The 20432-nt window shown below is 42.6% G+C and overlaps 1 protein-coding gene across 2 annotated transcripts in view; it reads right to left on the minus strand.

Moving 5' to 3' along the window:
* The window catches only part of ATP6V1H (ATPase H+ transporting V1 subunit H), a gene marked incomplete at its 5' end in the record, with an annotated part of 47339 nt that overhangs the window by 16369 nt on the left and 10538 nt on the right, over positions 1-20432 (minus strand). Inside the window, 4 exons of one of the 2 annotated variants that reach the window (XM_079722185.1) lie at positions 1969-2161; positions 5852-5949; positions 15901-15954; positions 19216-19320. In XM_079722185.1, the coding sequence (XP_079578311.1) occupies positions 1969-2161; positions 5852-5949; positions 15901-15954; positions 19216-19320 (450 nt within the window). The remainder of the gene's footprint in view (positions 1-1968; positions 2162-5851; positions 5950-15900; positions 15955-19215; positions 19321-20432) is intronic. The other variant, XM_079722186.1, reaches the window with a different exon arrangement.

Below are 20432 nucleotides of genomic sequence, written 5' to 3' on the forward strand. Positions count from 1 at the left end.
AAGCCCGTGCATCACAACTACTGAGCCTGCACTCTAGAGCCTGCAAGCCACAACTACTGAGCCCGTGCTCCACAACAAGAGAAGCCACCGCAGTGAGAAGCCCGCGCACCGCAAGGAAGAGTAGCCCCCGCTCGCCGCAACTAGAGAAAGCCCACACACAGCAACAAAGACCCAACGCAGACAAAATAAATAAATTAATTAATTAAAAAAAAAACAAAAACAAAATAAAGCAGCTTATGCTGAGCTTTAGATTAAATCTCAATCTATTACTATAAATTATTAGTATCTGATTTCTTCCTAAACCTCACAGCACTCACTATATTATCTAAATGACACTTATAAAAAACCATGTAAGTTTATCAAAACTGAGGGGGAAAGATACAAGTGAGGAGATAGAGGCTATGAAACAAGAGAACAGCTGAAATAAGACCCTGAGCTCTACAGCAGTTCCTCCCACACCTGTATTTCACCTTAAACAAACAAGTCACCTTATTAACAAATTATCAAAAGAAATAATTTTGTGCTAAATGTTTACAACCTTCAACATTTGGAAAGATAGATATTTTAATGTAAAAAATTAGTAACTAACATACAGAAAAGGGTAGGTAGATATGAGCTGAAAAAATATGATTCACTTCCATGTTTATCACTCAGGCAACTGTTGATCTTTCTACTTCCCAGAAATGAAAGTCATACAAAGGGAAAAAATAATAATAATCCAAAACATCTTTCTAGGATAACCTAATTGCAAAGATATTGAATCAAGGATGACTATCTTTCCTAACAGTTCACCAATTAAGAAAATCTATTTTTTTAAAAGAGTTTTCATGCCAACTTCATGAACAGCTTCCAATTTAGAAAAAAGTCCACGCACTAAGAGAAAGTAGGGACTCTCTGTATTCTTGCCCAATATATAATTACTGGAAACATAAATTTGTACATTTTTGAAAGGTGATTTGACATTATCTTTAAGAACTGGTAAAAAGTATATTCTTTTTTTTTTTTTTTTGCGGTACGCGGGCCTCTCACTGTTGTGGCCTCTCCCACTGCGGAGCACAGGCTCCGGACGCGTAGGCTCAGCGGCCATGGCTCATGGGCCCAGCCACTCCACGGCATGTGGGATCCTCCCGGACCGAGGCACGAACCCGTGTCCCCTGCATCGGCAGGCGGACTCTCAACCACTGCGCCACCAGGGAAGCCCAAAAGTATATTCTTTGACTCAGCAATTCCATCTCCGGAACTTACCCAACCGAAATACTCATCAAGGTGGGAAAACATATGTAAAAAAACTGGAAACACCTCACATTTCCATCAACAGGACACTGATTAAATAAACCACTTTACATCAACACAGCAGAATATAGCCACTGAAAAGAATACTGAAGATCTACTACAGGAAAATGAAAACACATTTATTATATATTGTTAAGAATAAAGTTATAGAACAGTATTTATAACATGACACCACTCTTATTTTTAAATGCAAAACAAAGTTAGACACCTATTTATATATTTATCTCTATTTGCTTAGAAAAATCTGAAAGATGTTAATGACCGTATTCGGCAAATGTGGTGTCTATGCCATTTACGGTTTTGCAATACATCTGCACAACCTTTTATTTTTGCTTTGTCGTTGTTTGTTTAAAGAAAGCATAAGAACAAACAATGGTTAAAAACACAAATTCTAAAGCCAATAGCTTGGATTTGTAGGTCTACCATCTCCCAGCCACTCTTAGGTGTCATCCATTTAGACAGCTTCCCCCCACCTGTCCACTCCCCCTGCCATGAGTACAAACTGATATTTTACTCCAAGCTCACCAAGATGCCACAGTTCCATAACTACATGGAGAACAAGCAACTTTTCCCCACCTGCTAAAAGCCCTGAAATATACTCCACAGTAAAAAAAAAAAAATGCCTTATACACACACACACAAACAAACAAAACAAACAAACAAAAAAACACGTACCCGGAATGCTGCAAGAATGATTCTTGTCACTTTCTCTTTGACAGATTCTTGCAGGATGTCGGACAGAACAGGAATGATGTTGTAGCGTCGCAGGTGTTCACACATCTGAGGACTGAACGCCAGGAGCCATATAGAAAAAATCATCTGATACTGGAGCTGAAAGCCACACTTGTTACTCAGAACTCCCATGATGCTAAAAAGGAACACACGTTGAGAAAACATTTAACATGACAGCACAACAGGAGAGAAGAAATAACTGATTGTTCTTTTTGCACTGATGGATCAGTCTCTCTGAATCACGTCCTCTCTTTTTTCCCCCGAAGGAACGAGCAAGCCAGACCCCTGCTCACAGAGGGCCAGTCCTGCACGGCATCATGTAAGCCTCTCTCCAGAGTCTCGAGGACACCACCGCCTTCGCTGCAGGGAGCACGGCCCACAGAGGGAACAGTAGGAGGACCCTGATGGACACTCAAGAAGTAAAAGCCTCAGGACATGGTGACACAGTGGATGTACATCTCAGTGAAGCCAGAGGGTATAATCAAGGTTTTCAGTCTGACTGAAAGTGATCCAAGAGGATCATTTATAGCTTTAAAAATATTTAGGAAACTCGACAGAAAAAAGAGGAAATGAGTTTGGAAAAAGCCTGTCATGAGTCTGAATTTGAACACAGCCATTCATCGAATTTGGGGTCAGAACCCCAGAAGCTTCTAGTTCAGCCTCCCGCCTTACCGATAAGGAAACTGGGAAAGTGGTGTGAAAATGACAGATTACACCAAGGAAAGCGCTAAGGAAATTTCCCTGGGGCATGCCTATATTCACACAAGGGACAGAAACCATCAAATCAGACGGTTAAACAGCGACCAGAGAGGTTAAAGAGAACTCAAAATCCACAAAACGTACAACACAGAGCGAGCGCTAATGTAAACTTAGTCCGTGAGAACATATCAATATTGGTTCATCAACTGAAACAAAGGGATCATCACACTAACACCAGCTGCTGGTAATAGGGAAGACTCTGGGAGGGCAGGCACGTACGGGACTCTGTGCTTCCAATTTTTCGGTAAACCTAAAACTGCTCTAAAAAATAGAAGTCTATTAACAAAATTAAATACATTTTAAATCTAATTTTACGATTTACAACTACTAACTTAGTGGAAGGCTTATATTTGTGCCATTTCCCCATTTTTGTGATTTGTATACACTTATAAATTCACCAAATTGTCCTTAATTTTCTCATGCATGATTTCTTCCTTGAACCTGTTCTACTTTTGGTTGGTACGTAAGGCCTGTTTTTATTTAATATTGATGTCAGCATTCAACAGCGGTCAAAGCACAGCATTTTACACTATCAGCACCTGGGTACCTGGCTTCCTTTGCGCCCTGACTGTTCCACTTGTTAAGGTCAGCCTGCTACACTCTGGGATGCTGTGGCTGACAATTCACTTTCCGCGTTCCCCATTTCTGCTTTCCCCGCTGGCTCGGCGACAGGAGGTGCTCGTGGCTGACTCGGGGATGGAGGAAGAAGGGACCTCTCCTGTCGACCTCCTGTGCCTGCCAGCGTCACTTCGGCACGCCTCTTCACCCGCGGCAGCGGCTGAATTCATCCTGCACGGGCTCTGGCAGGACGAGCGTCCCTGCACCCTCGAGACACTAGCACCCACCGTCTGGGTGCCCGACCTCAAGCGTGGGGACCCAGCCCCAGCTGAGCTGTACTGTCCCCTCCAGGCCTGAACTTCACTTCATGCAGCCCCTCCTGCAGCCCGTGAATCCTGGCAACTCCAACCTCTTACCCTTTGCTCCCCGCTTTAGGGGTAGTAGGCTCTCTGACACTTGAGAGTCCCTTTATTTACCTGTTTTCAGAAACCCAGTTCACAAATTTACACCTAAGGAGAATTTAATTTCTTCACATTAAATTAGCTAGGCTGTATATCTCTCAAAGGAAAGGACCACATATGTTTCCTTTACCCCCCATAATATATGGTATAACATCACGCAGAGAGCGCAAGAAACACAAACTGTCAAATCCAAGATCAGAAAGGAGGTTAAGGTCCATGATGCCAAAATAACTATTTTGTGCTCTGCTTTTTAATTAAGATTTTTCTCTTTAAATCATGCCAACGCAGGGACTAAGGAGACAAACAGCTGACGACTGGCTGACGTGCACACTTCCTGCTGTTCGTCAGACCCGTGGGCCCCTCGTATCTCACCATGCAATATTTTTTTTTAATCTTACCTTTCATTTATATACTACTTTATACTTTCAAAATACTTCAAATGTCAGGATATAAAGGTTCATAAATGGCCATTGGATTTGGGGAAGCAATTACCCCAGCAAAAGCCCCCTTTTAGCTCCAGTATTTAAAAAATCAGTGCTAATCTTCAGACTTTCCAGTGAAGTCAAAGCATACTCTTGGTCTTACACGGGCCCAGAAACATTCAGAAAGAGTGTGTGTCATTCGTGTAACCAAGAAAGAAGGAAAGGAAACTACGCAGAGATAAAAAGGTCCTGGGGTCTTAAACCACCAGTCTTCTACCACCCTCCTCAAACAGGCTATGCTTACAATTTTTTCCCCTCTCAGGATCCCTGCTTGTGATTTGAGGAGCACCAAAAAGGAAAAAAAGGAAACTCGACCCTAAACAAAAGAAATGGCGGAGTAAAAAGTACGTGTTTTCTTTCTAAAAAAGTGAAAAGCTTCAATGACTTTTCTAAATTGCCCTACTATCAGCAAGTTAACATATTCTACCTTTATTAATGCCTGTTCTCAATCTAAAAGTCTCTGTATTAATTTGATTACTACTAACCTTGTTAGTGGGCATTAGCATATCAAAGTGTGTAGGTTGAACATGGAATATTCTAGATTGTACTTATGCTTGCTCTTGTTGCTAAACCGAATAGTTAATACTGCTTACCATCCTCCAAAATATTAGTGCCAACAATATTTTGAACAGCAGCATTTCGTTAGCCTCGGTCCACTGGACCAAATTCTAGTATTTGAGTATATTTTTTGAGCAATTATAACTATTTGTATAAACTGGTATTTCATGACTTTTATTCTCTCTTACAGGTCTTCCAAAGAACAAAAAAGAAAATCTACTTTTTGTTTAATAGAATAAAATTCAATTTATCTTGCAATTACAATACAGGTCCATTGGACCTATTTATAAACCTAAGATACACTATGTGATCTTGGTGAGATTGTTAACTATAATTTGAAGAATCACACTATTTCATCATCCTAGATCTTATTTCATCATTATTCATCCATTATTCTCAACTCTGCTAATAAATATTAAAGACTAAAATTATAAGAAAATTGGAGAATGATGGAATCACCTAGGAAGACGATATAATAGTGAAAGAAATAATTATCCTTCCTTATTGTATTGCCCAAAATACTGGATCACTTTTAACAAAGTAAAAAGACTGGAAACACCATCTGTGTAGTCCAGCTTTAAGCTTCTGTGCGGAAAAGAGTTAACGTCATGGTCCGGAGACAGCTATCCTCAGAAAGCGCTGCCTGCAAAGCTGGCCCTTGGCTGACTTGCGGGAATTTGACTGGTAATCCGTTCCCTACACGGAAACCAAAGTTCTCCGAAATGACAGGGAAACCTAAACTGTGTGCACAAACAAGATGCTTGTGCTTGTGCTGAGTGCCTGCTCTCCTGCTGGAGTCTGGAACGTTCCATACGAGGTAGAGGGAGCCGACCTGACACACCTCCAGGGAAACCGGGAGCCCTGAGTCGCTAGAGAGTCTCCTGCACAGAAACCTCACACAAGATACTTTTTAAAAAAAAAAAAAAAACCTTCTTTTAGATGATTAAATGTATTCGTTTCTTTGAAATTGTCAAGGAGAGATGCTTTTAAATGTTAAAGGGCGCTCACCAGTTCACCCCGTCTGCTTCCACCCAGGCAAAGCGGTACTCGTTGACTCGGAGCATCAGCTGCAGACACCCGGCCACACACTGCACATACTGAGAGCTCTGTGCGGGGAGAAGCACAGCGTTTAAAACCGGAAAGCGCTTCAAGTCACAAGGTCATGCAGATACCAAATTCTGGAGTGGTTTTTACTAGAGTTTCTTATCACCTGAAAAGTCCAAAAGTCTCAAATATTTTTTCAAAAGTCAATCCTTGTTGCTCTTCTCTCTTCCTCCTAGAAATGAAGCTGACTTCTTTTGCCAAATTAAGCCTACATGGTTCAAGCCCACCGAACACATCCAGTCAGGGAAATCAAGGGACAAAGTAGTTATGCCTTTGATATGGTTTGATAAACAGCTTATTATCTTGCAATGTTTCACTTAGCCCTGAAAAGAGGCATGATACAGAGAATACTCCTCTTCATAATTACACAAGTATCAGAGAACAATAAAATGAAAGAGATAGAAGTGTATGCTTTGAGACAGGCCCATATTTGAATGATCTTGAGCAAGTTTCCGAACCTTTTCAATGCTCAGTTTCTTCATCCTTAATGAGGGTCACACCCCCAAGCACCCTGAAAGGGACTCTTAGGATTAAGTAAAGTAATTCATTTAGCTCAGAGCTAGACATGTCACAGAAACTCAATAAATAAGAAATTAAAAAAAAACACTATACAGCATATAAAAAGTCTACTTAAACACTTGAAAAAGACTGATTTTTTTTAAAACTATCAGTTCAACAGGCACTATGTTAGAGAAATTGAGGTTAAATCTGAAGCTTGAAATAAATAGAACAAATATCCCCAAGAAGTTGCACGCTCCTCCACGTTAGGTAAGCTGGTAGTAACACCTGGCCTGGGCGCCTCCCTAAATATTTACCATGAGCCTTATTACATCTATAAGAAATGGAGGGACAAGGGGAAATTTCAGACCCCAGCCTTAAAGAACATGCTAACAAAAAGAAAAAAGAAAGAAAGGAGAGGATCGTGGGTGTCATACAAATTCACAAAACCTAATATACATGATGTCACTTCAGCTCTATGTTTTAACTTAAACTAAGTTTGTTAAAACCTAAAACTTCAAAGAATTCCAGGTACTCAAATACAAAAATACAATGATATATTTGGTGGACTAATCAAAAGTTATCATGAAAAGGTTATCTTAGATTTTACCTAGAAAGTAGTGAACACAGTTGCCCAAAAGCAGACTATATCCAGTAACTTAATCTGCCTGAAAACTCAAAACATTCGCAGAAAATAATGGCCAAAAAAAAGTGAATTTTCAGCTCGAAAACAATCTTCCATAATGGGGAAAAAAATATGTGTTTTTACAATTAGGTCAGCAGCTAAGTAACACTTTGTGAAAAGGAGAATTCCACCTTCCTTGTTTAGAGAGAGAGCCTAAGCAAGGTCTCTACAATAATGAGTAAAAGGCAGCCTAGGGCACTCTCTCCTCTTCCATTTATCATCGATTTCCTCTCAACACGAGAATTTATTGGTTCACTGTAAGTCTTTTTCTTCTCTATGTCCATTTACCCTACTATGTTGAAATACATGACACATTTAAAAAAATGGATTATTCGTTGCTAGTTACAGCTTCAGGACTCACATATAAACGAGCATATAAAAGATGCTGCTTCAGCTCTATTTACAATAGCCAGGACATGGAAGCAACCTAAGTGTCCATCGACAGATGAATGGATAGAAAAGATGTGGCACAGATATACAATGGAATATTACTCAGCCATAAAAAGAAATGAAATTGAGTTATTTGTAGTGAGGTGGATGGACCTGGAGTCTGTCATACAGAGTGAAGTAAGTCAGAAAGAGAAAAACAAATACTGAATGCTAACACATATATATATATGGAATCTTAAAAAAAAAAAAAAAAGGTTCTCAAGAACCTAGGGCCAGGACAGGAATAAAGACGCAGATGTAGAGAATGGACTTGAGGACACAGGGAGGGATAAGGGTAAGCTGGGACGAAGTGAGAGAGTGGCATGGACATATATACACTACCAAACGTAAAATAGATAGCTAGTGGGAAGCAGCCGCATAGCACAGGGAGATCAGCTCAGTGCTTTGTGATCACCTAGAGGGGTGGGATAGGGAGGATGGGAGGGAGACGCAAGAGGGAGGGGATATGGGGATATATGTATACATATAGCTGATTCACTTTGTTATAAAGCAGAAACTAACACACCATTGTAGAGCAATTATACTCCAATAAAGATCTATTAAAAAAATTTTAAAAAGATGCTGCTTCTAATGGTATTGATGAACCTAGCTGCAGGGCAGGAATAAAGAGGTAGACACAGAAAATGGACTTGAGGACTTGGGGTGGGAGGGGGAAGCTGGGGCGAAGTGAGAGTAGCATCGCCATATACACACTACCGAATGTAAAACAGTTGGCTGGTGGGAAGCAGCCGCATAGCACAGGGAGGTCAGCTCTGTGCTCTGCGATGACCTAGAGGGGTGGGATAGGGAAGGTGGGAGGGAGGCTCAAGAGGGAGGGGATATGCGGACATGTGTATGCATATGGCCGATTCGCTTTGTTGTGCAACAGAAACTAACACAGTATTGTGAAGCAATTATACTCCAATAAAGATCTATTTAAAAAAAATTTTTTAAGATGCTGCTTCTAAAACTGCACTCTCTCCTGTGATGCACCATGAGGCAGTCCAATACCAGTCCAGAAATTATTTTCAAAGTACACAGTGAAGGCAACACTGATAAATGACTGAGTTACTGCCTTCAATTAAACAAAGTAAATTGTATCACTGCCTTACCTTTCTCTCACATTGCCCTGTTAGTCTCATGTACAAAGTTATTCAATGATATTTTTTAGAGGAAAATAGTCAGCCTCCAATCAACCCAAGGAGCCACCGACTCTTCCCCCACACAGAGGTCATTCAGCCACTGCTGGAGAAGACTGACAGCCACGCTGAGCCATCGGGCAGCTCTGCTCTGCCCTCGCTGCCATCCCCAGAGCCACGCCCACACCTTCACCTCTACCCTCCTGTCCTGCTCTCTTCCCTTACCTCAGCACTGAGAGGAAAAACGGAGACCATCAGCTAGCGAGTCACTGAGCTGCCAACATCGCGCCCCCCAACTGAACGTCCCTGACGGCCCTTCTCACCTCCCTCCCGCCGAGCAGAGGCTGACAGCTCTTCCTGTCCAGGACCCACGGCCCCAGCGAGGCCTGTGTCCCACTGCTCCCACACAGCATCGCCTCAGTCCGACCCCTCCCTGTAGCTCCGATCTGTTTGACAGGTTTCCTCTCCTCAGCCCCTCAATATACTCAATCTTCCCCGTCTTAAAATTATCCCTAAACCTTGTACCAATCTCAGCATCTTTCTTCCTCCCAACGCATGAAGTTTTCTTGAGAGAATTATCACCAGGTTCTTACCTCTCTGATACCTTATCACTCCACCAACATGGCAAATGCTAGGATCAGCAGTGACCTTAAAGTGCCAGGTCCAACAGTTACTCTCCCCCAGAGAACCAGACGTCTACCTCCAGCTGCTTCCGGGAAAGCTCTCGCCCCTCCTCTCTCCAGCTGAACTGACTCACAGCTCCAATGTTAACTCCACCACCATGAAAGAAAGGCAGTAATGTAGCATAACAGTTACGAACAAAGGCTCTGGAACCAGCCTGCCATGCTCAGCCACTTCCAAGCCGTGTGCCCTTGCATGAGCTTCCCATCTATAAAATGGGGATAACAGGGCACATCCCATGGGGTGTGGGGATAATCTCGTTAGCTAATACATGACAAGCTGGGCTGAGAACCAGCTACAACGTGTACTCTCAAACACACAAACCTCCCTGGTAGAGAAAAACTAACTTTACTTCTCAACACATTAAGAGAACATCATTAGGTAAAATTTCCAATATTGCTGAAAATGCAAATTCTCCTATATTATGGTGGAATAACCACAAAAGGAAAACAGCAACTGACAGAATTCACCTTCCTGGTGAAGAGGGTCTCCCAGATCCATATTCTGCAGAATTACAAAGTAATTCAAGAAGTGAGGACTTACAAAGCAAGTAGGCAACGAAAGATAAACATAAAACCTGCAGCGACATTGTACCAAAGTAAAACTCATGCTATAACAATGTTTACAGACCAATTTTCAGTATCTATCTCCATAATGCTGGGATTTAAGTACAAACTAAATGAGAAAAAGTAAAGATAATAGTCCTCTAAATTTTGGAATCAAGGGCGCTTAAAAAAAAAAAGACGTCTGCAGTGCAGAGAAAAGCACTTGTCTCAGATGCAGTGGAAACACGCGTGTGTCCAGTGGTATCAGCGAAGCACAAAGCTGAGTTTGTAGAACACACCGTCGACCAAAATAAACCCCAGAAGCCAGTTTTACATGAAATCCTCCAGGGCTGGTGATTAACCAATCCCAAAAGTATTCAATGTGTCATGACTATTAAATGAATCTTCTCTCATAGAACTAAAAAGTGACTGTGCACATCTTATGTGTGGAACAACTGGAACTCTCCTACTTTGTTGACGACATGTAAACTGGTTTAGAAAAGTGACTGGACTCCTGGACCTAAATTCACATGTAACCTGTACCCTGGCAACTCCATTCTAGAAGTGCTCCAGGCGTAAGTGGTTACATCTACCAAAGGCCATGTACAAGGATGTTCATAGCAAGCTATTCACAACAGCCAAGAACCAGAACTAACTCAAATATCCATCAATAAGAGTATGGATAATATTCATTTAACAGATTACTACACGGCAATAAAGAGACGAATTACTGCCAAGTGCAACGTGAGTGACTCTCACTGACACAATACTGCACAAGAATTCGGACACAAAAGAGTTCACACTGTGTATGGTTCCACTTTTATGGAGTTCAAGGTCAGGCAAAACTAACGCATAATAACGAAAACCTTTGTGGGAGCCGAGGCGAACGCAAGCATTGAGTAGGACACGTGATGTATAAATGCATTCAGCTGAACATTAAAAAATCTGTCTATTTTACTCCATGTAAGCTGTAGGGGAACAAAATTTGCCACCTTAAATGGGTCCCTTTGGCATGAGGATTATTTTAGGGTGATTATTTTTTTGAAAGCAGAGGATACAAGAAGCCTGTCTTTTTACCTGCCCCTTAACTGCCCAAAGAACTCAGACAAAGGCCCTGGTCCAGGAAGGGCACTGTCACCAGAGATCTACAAAGAACACGGGTCGGCGCTGGGGGGAGCTGCACAGGGCCGGGAGACCAGAGTCCTCTGTGTGTCCCACTGTCCCTGCGGGCCCAGCAAGCATCTGTCACCAAACATCTGCTTTCCTTCCCACCTCCGTGTGAACTGCCTTCTCCCCGCTGAAGTCCCTCCCCGCACCCCCTTCTCCTTCTCTCAGGCGCCACATCTGCAGACTCATATTACGGGGCCCCTGTACATACGTAATTACATCTGGTTTTCTCCTGTTAATCTGTCTCACGTCAATTTAATTCTTTGGCCAGACAGAAGAACCCAGAAGGAGCAGAACGTAATGTTTTCCTCCCCAACAAAGTTATGACATAGAAACAAGTGACCAAAGAAAGGAAGGGAGGCAAAGAGGGAGAGAGGTCTTGTCAGTCAGAAGTTCTGCCGATCTACCTTTGGCAAATCACTTTAAACTCTTCAAAACTGTTGTCTCATCAATAAAGGAAAGCAATACCAGCCCAATTTTTTAAAAATAGCCCTAAATTAAAAAACAAAAACAAAACCAAAAACCTCTGTTACTCAAATCTGAACTCACATCAGTTAAACACAAAACAACTGTAAGGTACATTATCATCATTATTATTCTTGTCATTATTATTACTTCATATTCAGGAACTAAAACATATATCGTTCAAGAATTCTCTTGAAGTTGGCTTATTAAAAGAGACCCTCTAGTCAATACCCATAAAATACCTATATTAAATTAATACCTAAATTAACTTAAGATAATTTCATCTTAGACTTAAGTCTTTCCAAGAAACTAATTAATTTACTGTTAATTTACAAATTTATAAATCTCCTTCAAGTATTGCTTTCAATCTAATTTTCTTAGGCATATAATTTAATTACATGACTGTTGGGATTCTTTATTGTAGGAAAAAATTTTTGCAGACTTAAGAAAATATGATTTACTTTATAAATCATTGCTTTGTATGCAACTTCCAAGAACACATCTAATGTACAATATTAGGTTACCTTATTATTGTTATTGATGTTATAGTTTGAAAATATGTAAAAGCAAGTCTGGTTCTGAAATACGTTATCATTTAATTTTCCTCTGCATTTTTGCCAGAATATATGCAATCCTTCCAGATATCTGATCAGAAAAGCAAAACTGACAGGTTCTTATCTGCTCTCCTTTTCTTAACATTTATTCTTTGCATATATTTTAATGATCCACAATGTTTAAAACATACTAATTTTGTGATAAGAGGATACAATGAAGATCATCCAAAAATTGCTTCAGGTAAATAGCAATGCTCTGGAAACCTGCACCAAGACACGTAATTGATTGTGAACTTCTCTGGGTCCTCACAGACTTTACAAATCACAGGCTAGAGGGGACCAGAGTAAAATAAGAGGCCTGCACTATGCGAATTCCTGACGCAGCCCCTCATTTCTGCTACTTGGGTAGCACTTTTGATACATTTATGGACAAACAGTGAAGATCCAAATCGTTAAAGTCCTCCAACTCTTCTGAAAGACTGAAAAGTCTTAAATTAAAAACAGAGCCTTAAATTTAAAAGAGTCAAAGCAGTAAAACTACCTTCACATTAACAAGGATATTAGAACTGTCAGAGAAAACAATTTAAGGAATGCAGCCAAAAGCAAAAAAAGCTAAGGTTTTTTTTTCCCCTTTCATTCTAAAATGCTGTCATTACATGCTAAAACATGGATGAATCCTGACAACATACGCTAAGTGAGAGAAGCCAGTCACGGATGACCACATATTACGTGACTTGTGTACAGAGAGTGGCCAGAAGAGGTGAATGCAGAGACGGAAAGTGAGTGAGTGGTTGCCAGAGTTTAGGCGAGGGGTTAGGAATGGGGGTGACTGTTTCGGTGGACACGGTTTCTTTCTGGGGTGTTGAAAGCGCTACAAAATCAGATGGTGGCAATGGTTGCCCAACTCTGTAAATATGCTAAAACCAATGGCAAATGGAAAGATTTTATGGTATGAGAAACAGATTTCAATAAAGCTGTAAACAAACCAAAAAGCCTACAAAAAACTGCAAGTTTACTTGCTCACTCACACGTGCCAGGTTTCCAGGTGCTCAAGAACCACGTGGGGCTACCAGAGTGGACACCACAGATATAGAGGACGCTGCCATCACCCCGGAGAGTTCTACTGGACAGAACTGCTCCAGAACGTTAAAAGGCAAAAGATAACATGAGCAACATGGAGAACCTGGCAACCTACTCACGTTACGTACTACCAACGAAACCATGTCCATCCAGCAATAACCGGGGCCGGACCAGGTCTACAACAGAGAACAGGGCGCGGGAGCGGAGAGTTACCACGGTCCCCTGCACACAGGTATGAGAGAGGCTGGACAGAGGGAAAAGAAGGCCCAGATTCTCCTGACTCCTCCAAAGGCTGGGAGAGATCACGGTGTTCCTCTTTTTGTCAGGGCAGCAGCCCAGCAATCAACATCTAAGCCTGGGCGACGTCCTTGGAAAAGTAGAAGGTTGATAATTCCCGTGCAAGAGCCAACAAAGAACTGAACAGACAGCTGAAGGTAAGTTAGGGTAAGTACATGTCATGTGATATAGTTTACTATTTTTACATTTAGGTAAAAACAACACAAATCATTTTTAGAAAATTTCATTTATATAACGTCATTTAAATAAAAATGTCTGTGATGATCCACTCATAACTTATGATGATGCTCCTGCGCCATTTTAAAAGTCAAGACTGTTGCATCCTGCTAACTTCTCAGTTTGCTGTGTAAAGCTTTGTTCTGTTTGTTTTATCCTGACATCAAGTGGCAGCAGCACAGAATGCAGCTTACCAAACTGCTTTCCTACACTGTCTGAAAACCTAAAGGGATTTTAAGATATAACGCCGATATTTTTCACAAGTCTGAGTAGGTGAGGCAACCTGGAGAAGGCCTAACGCTCCAAGTCCAGTCCAGGTGCCTCAGAACCCTCTCGGTAAGGAATCCGTCTCCTTGGGGGTTCTGCCACCATGAGCGGATGACCTTGGGCAAGCCGGTGTGCCTTTCCAGCCTCATGGCTCATCCCTAAAGCGTGGCTTATGGTAAGACCGATGTCAAAGACGGGTTGTGAATATTCAAGGAGATGTAAATGCAAAACGACTAAAACACTGCCAGGCACACAGGAAGAGCTCCATGCGTACCAGCTACCAGTTCTGATCCCCCTACTGAAATACAGGTATCAAAGAAGTGCTAACACCTCTCTGTCAACTTCTTTAAGTCTGCCTTCCAAGTTGACAGCCTTCTCAAAAAGTAGGAACCTCCAGCAAGAGACAGGGAGTATGTTCAGCTGTGAAGGGCACTAAAGGGAACAGACGGGGACATCAAAAGCCAGCTTTCCGTCACTCAGAATCACCCCTGATGCTAATTCCGTTTGGGATGGACGTGTCTGAGTCGACCAGATAAACCACTTTGACTAACCACTGCCAATTCAATAGATCAGCGTTGTTTTTCCCACACACTGGACAGAAAAGAGCAAAAGAAGAATGTCACGTCACCAGAGCTCACACCTCACTGCGTGAGCTTTACTAGCTTCCAAACACTTTAATAACCACTTAAGTTTATTCCGAAAACACCTTTTAAAAATTTTACAAATAAGTCTAATTAGACAATTTTTCAAATCAAACAATTTTTCAAAATTTCAAACCGGTGGAAAGAAACTCAAGTCATATACAATAAGGATCCCCAATTTAAACATCTGCTTATGGCTGAATGTCTAGACTTCGAACCTACCGCCTCCTTCCTCCACCCTGGCTCCAAGACTGCTCACTTAGTTCTATACCCTGTTCTGATTTCAGAAGACACGTGGCCATTTTCCAGCTGACACACTATTTGTCAAGTCCCTCGACCCGTGCCCCAAGAGAAGCCCCACTCCTGGCTTTGAGATGGACTGTGTCACCCTCTCTCATCTACAAGCACACACACAGGGATGTGGCCTGCGGGTTATGGACACAGACCCTGCGTGGCCCCCACACAGCTTTGCTGAGGTCTAGCACAGGCAGGTGGGAGACACCATCCTCGGAAGGTGCTTTCCGGTTTCCCAGAGATATTCCCAGCAAAGGAAGCTGCATACGCCTCACCTACCTTTTTAACTCTTCCCCCACCTCGCTCTCAGCTGGCGCTAACCACGCCAACCCATACTTGTCCAAATCTATCGGCAATTCTTGAACTCGTCTGAAGACAGCAAAGTTAAACCACTCCCAACCGGGGGGGATAACCCTACCCAGGAAAGGAACTGGGGGGACATGATGAGTTTTAACCTTTAACCTTTGGGCTCTACATAAATGTGGGGCAGGATTGGCCCAAAAAAGGGGCAGGGAGAGTCTGGCCACCACACAGGCCCCCATTAAACCCTGAGCAACTCAGGCAAGTAGTGGGTTTTCGTGCCAGCGGGGAACGGAACTGTTTTCAGCTGCCTGGCGCAGGGTCCGTGTATCCGTCAGATGTTAGCGTTTATGAGACAGCTAAAGTGGTAAGAGAGGAGCTCCGGTTACTCACTCGACTTGTGCATCTGAGTCCAGACTTGCTCTGATTCTCAGGCCTGAGATAAAGCCGCCTGAAGAGAAGAGCAACAGGAAGAGGAAGCCCCACTTCCACCAACAGCAGAAAGCAACCGCACAGCCCAGAAAGGCTTACACACGGCTTTCACAACACCATTAACCCAACTGGAGGTGACACCAAATCCACGATTTACATCCGGGGGACTAGGGAACATCTTCAAAACGTTAAATGTCTGTGACTCAAAATAACTTAAATTCAGGGTGTTAGGAGGCCAGTGAACGAACAAGGAATGTACTTACATCGCTTGAAGAGACTGTTCCTGTTTCAACAGCGACACCGCTACCACGCAGTTTCTATTACGAAATAAATAACTTATTACTTAGTTTTGTTTTTAATTTTATCCTACTTCATCAGCTTACGAAAGAGAGCTAAGCAAACTTTATCACTGTTTTCCTAATCCTACTGAATGGAGTATCATCAACTAATAAAAAATGTGGGGATGATACGAAATATTCTAAACGTCGTTACACTCTTCTGGATAATATCTTAATAAATTATTTTAAAAGGAACAATAATAAACTGAATACTAAGTTCCAATTACATTTCATAAGTGAAGCTAGTGCAAATTTCCAAGTCTCAGGATTTACTTCCTGAGTCATTTTTCCAATGAGACAACTGTCTTAAGCTGAACTATCTACACTATACTCTGTGGCAAAGCTTTCAAAACAGGTGCCTGATGATGGGAAGATACTACGTGGAACTTAAAATATTAGGTTATCCACAGCAATGCTAACACATTATAATGACAATCAGAACCTCACCTGTTACACAGAAATGACCAAAGAAAATTTAAGGTAGAAAGTCAGAAGCTGAATATGCAAGAGAAAAGTGATAATGAATTTCTGAAAGGAAATTTTTATTTTGTTTTATTCAATAACTTATCTACTAAGTGCCAGGCATGAGCCCCTATAACCCAAGTATAATGGTTAAACTATTGGGAAAAAGGCTGCTAAATGTCTCTATAAAGTCAAAGAACAAAATATCCGGGCCTCCCTGGTGGCGCAGTGGTTGAGAGTCCGCCTGCCGATGCAGGGGATACGGGTTCGTGCCCCGGTCTGGGAGGATCCCATATGCCGCGGAGCGGCTGGGCCCGTGAGCCATGGCCGCTGAGCCTGCGCATCCGGAGCCTGTGCTCCGCAACGGGAGAGGCCACAACAGTGAGAGGCCCGCGTACCACAAAAAAAAAAAAAAAAAAAAAAAAAAGAACAAAATATCCAAATTGGCACCTAATTCAGACTTTTGAAAGTCTGTTTCTATTAGAATCATGAAAATGTGGCCCTTTTTATGAGGGAGAAGATGCTTATGATAGAGAAAAAGAGACCTTGCAGATACAGTGCTATCACGTGGCATTTAAGCAAAGTAGAAAATAAAAGCCCGAACAAGCCTCTGCTTCATGCCTGTCACTGCACCCTGATCAAAGGCTGTGGACAAGCGTCTGCCCACAGCAAGGGTGGTAGCCAGCCAGAGCCCAGCGGAAGCAGTGACCAGACTCTGAGGCACGGCTGGACGGGCCTGAAGCCTCTCCCTGGGGCAGGACGTGCAAAGCAGCAACGCCAGACAGTAACTGAACAAGGCCAAAGACTCGGCGATAAAAAGAGCAAGCGCACTGGAAAGATACAGAAAAGTCTTTAAGAGCGTTTGTCTCACACCAAGTCTAATGAAAAGTGTTCCAGACACTGAAATCTCTGCTTCCACTAGTGACCGGAGAAATATCCCCCCGATTGCTGGACATGGTTACAACCACAGCTAATCATTCTAAAACTAACCAATCATCTGTGAGGCACAGCATAAATGTTACTCCTACGAGGAAAAGTCTAAGATGAAACAACCCAAAATGTTAGCAGCACACTGCAGCGTGCATTCTTTGCTACCAGATCTCATTCTATGAGTCCAGCTAGCATAGAGCCTTATTACCACCAGACCATGCCTAACACTGAAGCAGAATGAAGTTTCTTCAAAGGGAGAACTAATCTCATAAGAGGAAAACAGAAAGGGGGGGCGGGTTACCCCTTTAACTAAGCGCTCTGATCCCAAATGATACACATGTAGAAATAAATACATCTCATCTTCACATATGTATTTTTCATGTTCTAAGTATCTTCTTTTTGAAAACCTCACAAACTCAGTAAAATCTGCAAAACTTGTGGCTCTTGTAAAAATACTTTTAAAAACTAAGCCCAAAAGAGTGTTAAAATGTATGCTGTTGACAGAAAAAATAACTGATTTTGCTCCAAGACACTTCAAAATCTCCCTATCCAAACAGAAAAGGTTATTAGGCTCCCCCCACAAAAAGGCAGGCAATGATAAGACAAAAAATAAATCGAAGCAAAATGTCATGGTGTCTCTCTCATACTTCAAATTAAAATCTACTAAAATCATAAAGTCACCAGCAACCTAAATTACAACTTTCCAAGCCTTCATTTCAAATAGGCCCTTACTTGTCCTCTAGCCCTGAGGCCACCAGGCCTCCCAGCATGGCCCCTCCTGGCCCATCCTCCGTGTCCCGCCCGCCCCCTCCTGCCTTTCCTTCCGGATACAGATCCGCCGCCCTCCCCACCCAGGTCAGCTCGCTCCTCTCGCTCCCTCCAAGCCCCTCACCACCTCTCACTTGGTCACCGAACGCCTAAAGGTAAAGAAACCCTCCACTGAGCCGTCAGGAGTGTCCCGCCATCCGCCCTGCGCTGGGGAACTGAGAAGACAAACGGGAAAACTCGTGATGTGCCAGCCGTCACCCCAAAAGCTGTCCTCCTCCACGAAGAAGCGGGCTTGACGGCCCTGACAGCAGCGAGACCACAGCAAGCAGGCTTCATGCTTCCCTTTGGGCTTAAATGCAACCTCATGAGGACACGGTGAAATCCTGAGAGGGAGTCACTGAGGGAGACATCCTCTCGGGCTGGAGAGAGCAGCCCCAGGCCACCCAGTGGTGCCTGGGACAGCCTCCTGGCCAGGACTAGAGGCGGGTTGCCTAATGAGCTGTCCCGTGCTGTCTGCAGTCTGAAGCCCTCCTGGCGGCAGCCAGGGCCAGTTTGTTTACTGGTGTGACTGGTCAGACAGTTTGGCCTGGGTATGTGACCAGAGGTCATAAAGGACCCACTGCACACTTTTAAAGAACTCTCCCCAAACCAAGACTCCTGGTGCCGATGTGGGTGGTCCAGGGTCCCAGGGCAGAGATGCTCGCCCATCGCACTGTCTCTCCTCCTCTCTCGTGAGCCTCACATGAGTGTACCCTTGGAGCTGTGTGTGTCCTTCCAATCCTCCAACCCGTGTGATCTCGGCAGCCACCTTCCTGGAAGGGAAATCCTCCCTACCTGCTGAAATGCATGAAGGGAAAACCCCGAGTGGCAGAAGAGACAGGAAGCTCTGAGCTGAAGCCAGTCACAGACAGAAAAGGTGAAGCCCCTACCAGACCTGCAAGCAGCGTGGCTGACTCATCAAACTCAGAATGCCTCTTTTTTAACATAGAGTTTTTGTAATTTCACATAATTACCATAAATAGCTTTAGGGAACATGGACGTTATGTTCCTTTCAAAGATACTAAGAGGAAAGTCTTTTACCTGTGAACTCAGCTGAGTCTTTATCCAATTGAAATAGTAATTTAAGTCACTGCCTTCCATCAGTTCTTTTCCCCAAGCTGCTAACTTGGCAATAATTCTTGCTGCCTAAAAAATAAGAAATACATTTGAATATTATACTGATTCTAAAAATCACACCATAGACCCTAAGAAACAGGACTCATAACCATTTTGCTGCAGGATTTCTTTTAGCACTCAACTCCTTCAAAGATAATAGATTATATTTCATTTTTAAAAATATTTCTAATATGGGCAAATGTAGTTTTAAATACTTCCATTAAAGTGAATCAAAATCAGTTGTGTTTTAAGAATTTCACAATATTCCCTGCATTATTCTGAGTTTCAAAAGTAACATTAGGATTCATTATAAGACCAGCAAAAATCAAAAGAACACAAAAATCCTTCTTAGCGACTTTCACCAAATCACTGGCCAGAGTTCTGAGCAATCGCTCCAACAAACTGCCAGCCACTACCTCAGTCATTCAAGCCCTTGCGAGTTCTCACAGTTACAAATCTGTATCTTGGTATAAAATATATCCTGGGTATTGAATAGTCATCTCTCTCAACAGAAACAAACACCCTTTTCTCCTCACTCAAAAACTTCTCAATTTTCTTCAAGCTGTTAAATGAATCACGAAGGGAGGGTGGGAGGGAGATGCAAGAGGGAGGAGATACGGGGATTTATGTATACGTATAGCTGATTCACTCTGTTATACAGCAGAAACTAACACACCATTGTAAAGCAATTATACTCCAATAAAGATGTTAAAAAAATGAATCATGAATTTTTTTATTAAACAGGCAGTGTAAGTGTATTTTATCAAATCATGTTGTACACTTTAAATATCTTATAATGTTGTCAATTACACCTCAATAAATCTGGAAATATATAGATATAGATATACCGGGGCGGGGAGGGGCGAAAGGCAGTATAAAATACTACTTCTCCACCCACAAACCCAATTTAATAAATTGGGTTTCAGTTCTTTCTATAAGCAAGTTAGTGTTTCAAAGCTCTCCTCATTCAGCAAGGGTTAATCCTAGTAGAGACCGTGAAGGCTGATGAGCTGAGCCGAAAACACACTGAGGTCTGCTCCCAGACGTGCACACAGCGCGCGAGGTGACAGGGCAGCGTGTGGCGTGGCATATTCGGGAGCCTGCGCCACGGGGGGAGGGCAGCGCCCGGCACCCCGACTCCC

The sequence above is a fragment of the Hyperoodon ampullatus genome (assembly GCF_949752795.1).
Source record: "Hyperoodon ampullatus genome assembly, chromosome: 17".
Taxonomy (NCBI): domain Eukaryota; kingdom Metazoa; phylum Chordata; class Mammalia; order Artiodactyla; family Ziphiidae; genus Hyperoodon; species Hyperoodon ampullatus.